Here is a 12,102-nt window from a genome sequence, read left to right on the forward strand (position 1 = left end):
CTTGGACTTGACTTCCCGTGTACAGCACCATGAACAATCAACTAGTCTAAACTAAATGTGCTCGCTGAAGCTTTTACTGTCCTCTGTTACAACTATTATTGTGTATTTGACAGCTTAATGCAGATTTAAATCTACCATCAGTGGTTTTGATTTCAAAATAAAAGCTGAATTTCCATTTCCATTACATGACCACTGCAAATGTTAGGAAATCTGAAATAAAATCAGAAAATGCTGGGAAAACACAGCAGATCCATCAGAATCTGTAAAGGAAAACATAAATATTTCAGATATCAATCAATATTAGTGAATGTTTTTTTATGCATTTGAAAGATCTCTAATTGAGGTCTTTACACAGTCTAAAGCCAGGGGCAGCCTTTCAACACCTGATGCACTAGACAGGCAGTGACTATGCACAATTCTTCATCCAGACCATCGATTGTACAGCCCAAGTACTGACCAATAGGATCTATCGTATACTCTACCACTAGGCCACCAGAGATCAAACACTAGATTTCAAACAAACAAGAAAAAAAACATGACCAGAGAAGAAAAGCCACTTACCATTGGTACTGCAGGTCCAGTTACAGATACCGTCTGTTGTTGACAATGTGGGTCAGATGTGAACTGTCCTGTGTTGCAGATCTAAGCGCGATTCTGCTAAGTTAATTGTTGAATTGTTTTTAATTCTTCAGTGGCATCTCATACCTGTTATGGAAAATCACTTCCAGCAATGGCACAATAATAGGGCAGTGAAAATGTTGACTGATAGGAAAAGTCCCCATTAATTACATAGAATCTACAGCACAGAAACAGGCCATTCGGCCTAACTGGTCCATGCTCCACACGAGCCTCCTCCCACCCCTCTTCATCTAACTCTATCAGCATCCTTCTATTCCTTTCTCCCTCGTGTGTGTATCTAGCTGCCCCTTAAATGCTTCTATACTATTCGCCTCAACCACTCCCTGTGGTAGTGAGTTCCACCTTCTAACCACTCTTTGAGTGAAGAAGTTTCTCCTGAATTACCTATGCCACGCACGCAGCTCAGTTTCCCGTCCCTAATATATGGTGCTTATTTGTTTCAAGGCTAAGGGCAGGTTACAAATCAAAATAATCTAAATGTTTTAAAACGTGTGACTGGAGAAGAGTGTGTCTGAACAGTGGTGACTATTAAGCATTTTGAAGAGACATACTGAGAAATCATCAAATATAAATACAGCCCTTTCTTTCTCTTGATAGAGAATTTCATTATAAGTTATCATAGAATCATACAGCACAGGAGGCCATTCAGCCCATCGTGCCTGTGCCGGCTCTTTGAATGTTATCGAAGTAGTTCCACTCACCTGCCCTTTCCCCAGAGACCTATAAGTTCTTCCAATACAAGTATCTATCCCAATTCCCTTGTGAAAGTTATTGTTAAATCTGCTTCCATCACCCTTTCAGGCAGTGCATTCCAGATCACAACACCATAAGGCCCGAATTTGATGGCATTACCGCCCACATTCCTCTTCAGGTTGCGCCCTGTGCCATTTTCCATTTGGTGTGAAGCGGGCAGGAGGGGAGAACCGTCAGGAATTGCCCGCTGCTGTCAGTGGGCAGCCAAGTGGCACAACTGATCTCCTGCCCGCCGAGAATCCATATTGATGCGGGCGGGAGTCGGTGCCAGAACGGGGAAGGACCGCTGGCTGGAGGCTGTTCTATCCCCCGACGGTAAGTATGAAGAGCTGAAAAAAAAGGTTAGTAAACATTTCTTTAATTTTTTCTTTACAGCGACTTACCTGGAAGGGGTCCCTTGAAGGTGTTCCGATGGTTTAAAAAAAAAAATTATTTTCCTTTCCAGGTCTTCGACCCTCCGTGGGCTTGACTCCATCCTCGGCAGCACTTGGGCAGCAAGCGCCTTTGCCGCCCAGATGGGCAGCGCAAGTCCCTCTTTTTCCGCCCGCCGCCCTTTCAAGGACCTTTTTGACGAAAACCCTGTCCAAAATACCATCAGGTACCTCGGCGGCCATCAGCAGTTCTTTTGGCTGTCGGGGGCCTTCGCCAATTTCGGCCCCTAAGTGTTTTACGTCATGAGCTAGTCTTTACACCATACATTTGAGATGCTTCCCTTGTGTGTTGAGAAGGTGTCAATGTGCAGGCGTTTGAAGAGATCGCTGACAATCATACAAAAAATAACAGAGGAAAAGAGCGACTGGTCCATCCAGCCTGTTCAATATAATTGTGAGCTTTGAATTTCTGGTGCTCATACCAATATCTACCTTCGCTGTACCATGGACTGGTGGGATATGTAGTTATGTCTGCAACTCACCATAATTTAAACTCCAAGATCCATCCAGATCATTTTGGAAAAGTTCTGAATAGAAATACTTCTCTTAAAGGTGAAAGGAAAGATCGGAGTCCCTGACAGCTACTTTGGTACAGACTTGTGTGCATGTGACCACCTTCCCTTGGAAGGTTGAGTTATAGCTGTGGCTCAGTGGGTAGCACACTCAGCTCTGAGTCAAAAGGTTGTGGGTTCAAGTTCCACTCCAGGAACTTGAGCACATAAATCTAGGCTGACACACCAGTGCTGTGCTGAGGGAGTGCTGCACTGTTGGAGGTGCCATCTTTTGGATGAGATGTTAAACCGAGGCCCCGTCTGCTCTCTCAGGTGGACGTAAAAGATCCCATTGCACTATTTCAAAGAAGAGCAGGGAAGTTTTACCTGGTGTCCTGGCCAATATGTATCCCTCAATTAACATAACAAAACCAGATTATCTGGTGATTTTCACATTGCTGTTTGTGGGAGCTTGCTGTACGCAAATTGGCTGCCACGTTTCCCACATTGCAACAGTGACTACACTCCAAAAGTACTTCATTGGCACATCCTGTGATCGTGAAAGGCATTATATAAATCCAAGTCTTTCTTTTTTTAATACCATCATTTTAGCATTGATTTGCAGCAACTCCGAAACAACGATTGAAAGATAGAATCAGATCCTGAACCTCATCAGTGTAATTCAATATCTTGTGGGGAAGCAGAGTTTGTCCTGGATGGCATATAACTTCAGTGTGGGTTCAAATTGGATTTAATAAATGCTAATTTCTAAAATGCTTGCACCACTTGAATATTTTATAGACTGAATAAGACTTGTCTTTTAAAATATTTTGATAGCACATGTGTTGCTACCCTGGCTTGCAAAACACCCAGAATTTATTATTTAGGAGCTGCCTACATGCGTGTAACTATGTGTACCCAGAACTCTCTTCTGGTAATGCAACGTATGATTCAGCCTGTATAACTGAAGACCCATGTGCTGCAACTTGTCCCACAAGTGGGATAACCGGATAACTTGCAGTCTGGAGTGAGTTATGGTTAGTGCTTTGGTTGTGATTATTCAATTCCCATGGATCCTTATCATATTTTCTGTTTATACCACAATTTGCTAAGTAAATACTAGCGAGATGTAAATATTCTCTATAAATATGGCACCGTGACAGAAGTGGTTCCCATAAAGTTAGTAACAACCATTTTTACTTATATGGCTAATTTCCAAGATCACATACTCAAGGAGTGTGAAACAATATTTAATGGAATTTCTGGAGAACAATACTTTCATTTGTCAGTAAAAGCACCAGCATTGTTATCCCTCCCCTTAATGAGCATAAACTGAAAAAGAAACTGTGACAAACAGAAGGATTGAGACTGCGGTCATGAACATCTCTAACACTCATTTTCTGTGACCCCTATTTACAAGTAAGAAAAAAGACTTTGATGACCACAAGTAATTTTACAACATCACCCAGGAAAGAGAGGTGACAAAAGTATTAGGCAATTTTTTTCAACACTTTTTATTCATACCTTGTTTCTACTTTACATTAACTTACAAGTGGGTTGCCATAGTAACCTAAACTCTAGTAGGCAAGGTTATTAAAATTAAACCTGCGCACAGCGCAAAGTTTACAGTTAGGTTTCATATATGGAGATCAAAACAGTTCTAAAAAAATGTACCTTATTTTTGAATGCACATTGTGATACTTTGTTACTTAATGCCATGGCATAGTCAAGCCGCACAATCCAATTTTACCTCATTTCATCTGGTGATGGTTGCATAGCCTGCAGGCTAGCATTAGGTAGCATCAGATACACATGCATCTTATTTAAAAAAGAAATATCTGCCTGGAGTGGGCACCGTGTTCATTTAAACTAAATTACATAATAGTACAGCATCAGCCTAGTTAACAGACACCCTGTTAAGTGGGAGTAAAAGGGGAATTTTTTCCTCAGGCACCAATTTATTCCCCCTACGATCTACAGACTTTACTTCATTGGAACAATGGGATAAAGGGATCAGTTTGCACTATTGGGGCATTTCCAGTAAGAGCTTCCACCGTTTCCTTGCACATATGTAAAGCTTTTGCACATCCTTCAATTGATAACATTGTCAAATCAATAACAATTAGTTTCCGAGTAATGGACTCCAACTGTTGCATTAAACACATTAATTTGTTCAATTCTCCATGCACCATATCAGTTTAAAAATCTCACTGCAACAATCAATTAGGACATCTTTTGTGACTCTTTGCATTATTTAAATAGAAACAAGACAAGTTGAATGACCCACGGAGCAGACACTGTCCCTTTTAAACTATATTCTCGTCATATTCACATTTTCAGATCCTGCATACAGTACAATGATCATAGTTCAACGTCTTGTAACACGACAGCAATCAGTTTAATAAAAAAATTCTTACCACAGTCCAGAAAATTTACAGCCCATAAAACTCTTCCTTCAATAATGTGTTTTGGATGATAATCTACCAGCAAGGCAGTAAAGAGAATTCAACATTTTGATATGGGTGTGGTTTGATTCCGAAAAGGTAACTGACCCTGCAAGACATTATATGGGCTGTCTATTTTCTTCTGAAATAATACTATAAGTTCAAGGAAAAGAAAATACAACAATACAGCTTTTACCTTGAGTAGTGAGCGATGGAGAGGAGGATGACTACTGTGCAACAAAAACCATCACAATATATGCAGCAAGGAATGGTGCAAAAACTGAGGTCCCATGGCCTAGAAATTCGGGCGCGCCCATATTTGTGCACGCGAGGGGGCGCAGGGCTAGTTCCCTGTGCCTGAATGATGAGGTCCGAGGCACACCTGACTTTCGTCCTTGGCCCTCATTACCCTTGGGCCGGTGAGCTGGTACAGGAAGGTCGCCAGTGAAGCGAGACTGATGATTGGGCCACTGCGACAACAGGGGGAGGGGAAGCAAGAGGTGGCGATCAAGTTGGGAAGGAAGCTCTGGTCGGGGGGGAAGTGACGATCCGGAGGGCAGGCGGGGGAGCCGAGGGGAAGCAGTGGCCAGCAACGTTCTTTGAATGTGGTGTCTGGAGCAGCACCCCGACTCCTCCTGGTTCCACATTTAGGTCAGTATATATTTAAACCCTAACTTGTTGGTTGCGGTCCAACAGGTGGTCCCTTTCAGACCGCCTGTTATGCCGCATGTAGAAGCTGGTTTTCCTGAGTGTAGCCGGCGCCAGCACTGACTGCCTCAGGGCAAACCAATTTTGCAGTGGGGGCCTCGAGTAAGAGTTAGGCCCCTTAATTGCATATGTATATGATTTTTGGTCTTTACCAATATGGCTGGCGGCGCACTTCCTGTTTGTAATGAGCGTGTGCTTCCTGCGCCCACCCCCCCCCATATTGGAGGCTTAGGAGGCTGTGCGGCCAAATTTCTAGGCCCGTATGTGTGAGCTAATACAGCATAAAGAGCCACATATAGCATAGCTCTACCTGCCATCAGGAATGGTGCTTCCTTTACCTGTAATCTGATTTTAGATTCCAGATTACACCAAATTTGGGAATGAATGACAGGTGTGTGTTCAATCATGTTTAACCATAAAACGCAGAAACCAAGAGACAAAAGGTGGACAAAGTGCATGACCCAAGAACTTGAGTATAAATGCGAACAATCTGAATAAAAGAGGTAATGCATGTCCGAATACACATTATTTGTATCTTTTGCAATAAAGGATAACATTTCTGCCAGTGTGTTTTAGTTCTAAGAAGTATCAATACATTGACATTTCAAAAGTGCCATATGAATACAAAATGATTAGAAATAACTGATTTCAAAAGTTTACTATAGTTCATTGGACCAAATCTATTTTACCGTTGCTCTATACTTTTAGAATTCTTTTGGTCACAAGTTATTTTCAGGCACAGGGGTCACTTTACCACCTCCATTACAATATGATAACTATATCATGGTAAAAACACACTGTGCTACCTTAAAAAAAGGAATTATGAAACTTCAACCAAATCATCCTTCACTTCAAAGTATCACTCGTTATACAGATTAAAGTAAGAAATAAAACAAACGGATAAGCAGGCAAATTCCATGATGTAAATCAATACAGACTCTACCCTTACCAAAAATCCAGTAGGATTTACTATTCCTCCCAAAGAATTCTTTAGAATTTGTCCGAAAACCTTGGAAGATCCTAATCGGATGTTTTACAATTTTTCGAGTAGGATAGCCGTGGGATATTTCGGTAAGGGTAACCCATCGAGAAAGTTATGGGCCCATCCATATTTTAAGCAAGATGATAGCTCAGTTTTGATGGGAATATATTTTCATTTTGACCTGTTCTACAGTGTCCTGTGTGAAACTCAAATTTGATACATGTGTTATCGACCAAGGGTCTGTACACCAATTTAAATTCTGTGTATTTTATGCAACTTATCCCTTCCTTTCCAACACATACATGTGCACACACACACACACACACACACACTCGCTTACTCACCCTGGGCTTGTAAACTTACTCGCAGACCTGCATAACTATTTCCGGATCCTGCCACTTTTCTCAAATCCTGCTTGACTGATTTTTGGTGTTACACATAATGTAAACTCTAAAACCAAAACTAGCCAAATATATTAGCTAGTTTAAAAATAAAACAGTTTCAATTCTTAATATGCTGGCAATCCTATACAATACCAAGCATAGACACAAAAAATAGTACAATGAGTGTAAGCAGCTGGACAGCCTCAAAATATCCAAAATTATTTTTCTACAGTGCAAATCTATTTTCTGACTATTTCTGAGTTCCATTCCATGAATTGAAAATACGAACGCAAATATTAAAGGCAACACAAAATGTAGCAATGAGTTCAGAATTAAAAAAAAATTAAGTTACAACTTTAGCACATAAAGGAAAGACAGTACTCATCAACGTGATGCTATCTGGAGTGATCGGCAACGCAAACACAACCTATTGAATCCGATCAGCAGCTTTACTGCAAAGTATCCGCCTCTCGATTCTACCAGTCATGCGAAGTGTGGATGCGATGCGTGGCAAAAAGCAAAGTGAAGGTAGTATTGTACGAGAGTGAACTGCTCATAGAATAATATGATGCCATAATTCAGTTAGAAATGGGTTTGTCAGCATTTACCAAAATATCCAAAGTCTATGTTGGAATCGGACTTTTCTTTTTTCTATACTCCCAATGATTCAAGTGGATCGTGGGACATGGATCACACTTGGGCCTGTCCTTAAGAGAAAACATTGTGGGCTTCACGACCATTGCACTGAAATATTCTGTCAATAAATTAAAACAGTGCATTGGTATGTAACTGGGCATGTATGCCAACACAATTTACAATGCACATAGCTGACTGATCACAGTAATTGATTAAATATTGCTAAATAATTTCTGATTGACAACACAAACTTCTGAACTAACAGAAAGGTTTGTTCTTTTTAGAAAGCAATGTTTAAAAAAAATGTCGTATCAGTTGTATTAAAAGCACCTTATATTTGATATCAAATCTTATCCTATCTGACTGCATCGAAAAGGTATTGGCAGCTGTGTAATTCACCTAATAATTGTCCACACAGAAACACACAGAGTAAGTTACTGGAGTCCAATTTCCTTAAAAACTCTAAAGTTTGTTCTCCCTCCAGAATTCATTCCAAGTCTTTGAAATGTCAGTTTTCACAAGACTAATAAAATAGTACTAATACAATCCACAACTCTGGGGGAAAGGCAGCAGCCTGTGCAACGCACAAACCAATTTACCACAAATTCCACGTTGACAAGCATCAAAACCTGATGACATTTTTTTGTTTCCGAAATGCCAGAATCTTCCCTCCCCCCGCCCCCCAACCAATTTGTCCCAACCCTACTTTAAACACATCAAGCTCAGGGATGGTCATTGAAACAAATGGTCATAATACTGGTCAATCTTTGAACAAAGTGAAGAGGCACCTGTCTGTCACCCATCGCACCATACCTTCCAACTCTGTCAGTTCACAGACAAGCCATTACACAATCGTATAATTATAAATAAACTATTTAAATATCTCTCTTTGCTTGTACTATGTTAATAGCAGATAATTTATTCAATCCCAAACAGCTCACAGACGAGCACCCATTTCCAAGGTCCCATGTGTGAAGGTTGTATTCTAATTGGGCATACTGTTTTAGGCATCCATTTTGAATTTGTTTTATTCTTGCACATACTAATGCAAATTACCTACCAATGTTTAAAGTGTCAGCATGCACAAGGTCAGTGATGACTCTGGGGCCTGGGTGGATTAAAGTGCTTGGCTGGTGCCATTTGGATTTATCAGCTCTCTGCCCCTATTCCACCATGCAGCATGTGTGTTCCTGCACCATGCTCTTATTATCGCATGGAGTTCTGCTGTTATGAGCCAACCCATTGAATTTTGGTCACTAAACATTATATCCTTGTCTCCTCCGTACGTTATGTCCTTGTCTCCTCCGTGAACCGTATTAGCAAGCATCCAGCGTAATTTCTCTCTATTCTCTAGTAAAAGACTTGATCAAATGACAGGACACTCAAATTAAAAATCCCACTGAATCCAATGGGATCCTGCCAGATCTGTGGATCAAATCCCACAGGGAATTTTAAGACAAATCCTTAATTATTTCTTATTATTAAACTGTGGCTTATTGACTTCTGTTGGGAAATTTAAATCTCATTAAATACGTCTGCACTAATCTGTAGTTTTTCAATTTTCTACTCTGCAACTGTAGAACCAAAAACTGAACAGACTGACATGCCATTCTTCTGCACCACAGCTAAACGCGACAACACACTTCTCAGCTGCTTTGCACCTCCCTGTGGGCGCCTCAGCACATTAACGGTACTGACGATGAAACTCTCATCCCCAACAAACGTGTTACCATTTCAACATAAAACACGGAATGTTTCACAGCCAGGTTCCACACATGCACTCTGCGAGCAATCTGCAACTCTTCGACATGCTGCAATGAGAGTAACAGAACAGAGACACGCTTTCGCCCTATATATTCTCGGACCTGCCTATGATAGATTGTTTAGTCTGTATTTACAATAATAAATATCTAAGTCAGTCACATCAGGATTCCAGTTACTTTTCACTTGTAACTTAGAACGTCTTCAAGTTTTATCAATACAGATATTCACAGTTTCTTTATCCATTCACTCCGAGCCAGAATCAATACATTTGATTAATTTTGTTAATATTAACCAGATGTGTTTTTGCAGGCAAAGTGACCTGTAGTAGTTTCAAGATCCTCACCCTGCTCCTATTTGTGTTTGATGAATACCTTATTTTAACACAGAGCTCACGGGACTTCAGTTACATGTCTTCCACAACAGAGACAGCCTACAGATTATTACATGCTTTTGTTACATGTTAAAGCTTACAGTACAACATTCTAGGATTTACAACATGAGTGTGTAGGTAGATTAGCGTGGCTGTTGTCTTCCGATGATACGTCAGTGCTGTCAGAACTTAGTTCCACCACAGTTTGTATTCGGTACAGGATCTTGGTTTTGTCAAATGTGATTCCGCTGACTGGGGCAGCAATCCTGGAGGTCCAACTCAGCCTGTGGTTCCAGTGTCCTTTTACTTTTAATATATATATATATATTTATATATATACACACACACACACATATATACATATATATATATATATATATATATTTTATATATAACTATATTGCACACTATTCCCTCTTCGGCCTTGGTAATGCCCATCAGTGAAACCGATCACGCTTGTCTGTTTCAGAGCTGTAATCACGCAAACCGATGCCTTTTTGTAGAGTTACTAGCGAGTCTCTCATCTGTAGGATGAATTAAAAAAAAATGAAATTCCAAAGCTTATCTGAGCAACTCAACTTTCAGCAGCATATGCAGAGGAGGCTTGGATTGAGCCTGGCTGAAGGCCAGGTCTACAGGATGAAGCAACGGCCCAGATTCCATTTCCGCCAACATAATAGAGCCCTTTAACAGATGTAATAAATATTAAAGCTCGTGCTGCTCCCTTTACTCAAATCGGGAAAAAAAATTAAAGAGGCACAGTCTTCATGGAGAACTATTTGCTCAACTTTTTATGGGGGGAGCAAACTGATCTTCATTAGGGTGACACCATGCACAAGAAATATAATGATTTTTGAAACAACTATTCAACATATTGTAACAATCAATAAAAGAGGTTCATTAAGGCAGTATTCTTTGAAGATCTCTTCCACCACTTTGTAGGAGTTTCATGTTTAATCATGGATTCTCCCACAAACCTGGCGTTTGGGTGGAAACTCGGAAAAATTCTGATTAGGAAGCAACAGTGTATAAATGTAATTACAGCCAAGTGCACAGTAACTTTCCTCACTCTTACTCTGTCAGTTCAGTGCAAAAAACTTTACAGGCTCTGCAAGGGTTAATCTTCCTCGCATTGGACTGAGCGGAAATTAGGATAATCTCTGTCAAGCAGGCGATTAGCACCAGATTGGGAATCACAGACCCGTGTATCCTCTAGTCAGCTTCAGCAGCTATGAAGGCCAGATTGATGAGACTGCAAACATTTTCAGCATTCACGGCTGCTTATCTTTCACACTCTGTGACGTGCGCAGTCACACGGTTAAGATGCAGAATGTGATTGCTCATCAGTTTGCACTACTGTAGGATCTTCAGATCTAAAAATACAAATTCCCCTAAATTTGGCAAATTTTGTGCTGACTGCTGGGAACTGGAACATTTTTTCATTTCGGTCACCCCACCCTGAGCTGATTTTTCAATGGTTCTGTTGTGGGAGCAGGTGGAAAGCCACTTGATGTTTTGCGCCACTGCATCCCCGTCTTCCTGCCTATCGCTGGTGATCAGGTCTGTTGGGGTAAACTGCATGCATCCAACATTCAAATCTGGGAAATATGGCCTTCCCTTGTGTTTCCATGTTTCTCCACCATTTCACCCTTAGGAACGCTGGGTGCAGGGGCCTCCTGTTAGACGCAGGTGCCCAGTGTTTACAGGTTGGCGGCAGGGGGGGAAACTACACGGCATGAGGAGAAAGGTTTGTGAAAACTCTCGCAGATCTTGGCCGTGTGCAGGCTCCATCATCTAAATGACACATTTTTGGGGGAATGGGAGGGGGGCGGTATTTAATAGGCAGATCGCCAGCTGCCTCTCCCTCCTGCGTAGGCAGGCCCGTCGAGACCGGCTGCACAAAGCCTTCATCCGCAGCGAGGTGCAAATGCTGGAGAGTCTGGCTCTCAAATGTAAATGACCCCTGTAATGTATGCATCTGTGAGTATGCTCACAGGTTTGTAGAGCTGGTGCAGCCATGGCCTGGGCCAAAGCTCTCCATAGACCGACCACAGGCTCAGGAGATTCTTAATCTCAGGATTGTGGGTTCGAGCCCCAAGTTGCGTGAACATTTTATCCACCGGTATTGCTCGTGGTCTTCCGCGAGAGGTGGGCGCTGGAGGGACGAGAGTGCATCATCACCCCTGGCAACCAAATTTTAATTTGATCATTTAAAGTTAAAGTTTAATTTGTTTACTTGCCGGTTGTAGCGACCCCTCCCCCTTTTAGCCAGGGGGCACTTGTATAATTTGTGTTTTTAGTACCCGAAAAAAAAACAAATAAAAAGGGGGCACTTGAAAAGCTTTTGGAGTGTGCCCGCCCCCCTTTTAACCAGTGGGCACTTGAGTTAACGATTTATTTACAAGGGGGCACTTGATTTATAGGTTCACACAAAATAATTGTGGAGCTGTTCCAGGCATTTGACGTTCCACTCAAATAGTTGTATAGCTGTTGCATTGTGA

General features: G+C 41.3%; 1 protein-coding gene across 9 annotated transcripts in view; it reads right to left on the minus strand.

Annotated features, from left to right (window-relative positions):
* Window positions 1-8,148: 8,148 nt before the first annotated feature.
* gramd1ba (GRAM domain containing 1Ba) overlaps window positions 8,149-12,102 on the minus strand; it is a 561,758-nt gene continuing 557,804 nt past the window's right edge. For all 9 annotated transcript variants that reach the window (XM_070894375.1, XM_070894372.1, XM_070894374.1 and 6 more), the window contains one exon: window positions 8,149-10,125. In XM_070894375.1, the coding sequence (XP_070750476.1) occupies window positions 10,039-10,125 (87 nt within the window). In that variant the 3' untranslated portion in view covers window positions 8,149-10,038. The remainder of the gene's footprint in view (window positions 10,126-12,102) is intronic.

This window comes from Pristiophorus japonicus, chromosome 11, assembly GCF_044704955.1.
Source record: "Pristiophorus japonicus isolate sPriJap1 chromosome 11, sPriJap1.hap1, whole genome shotgun sequence".
NCBI classification, from domain to species: Eukaryota; Metazoa; Chordata; class Chondrichthyes; family Pristiophoridae; genus Pristiophorus; species Pristiophorus japonicus.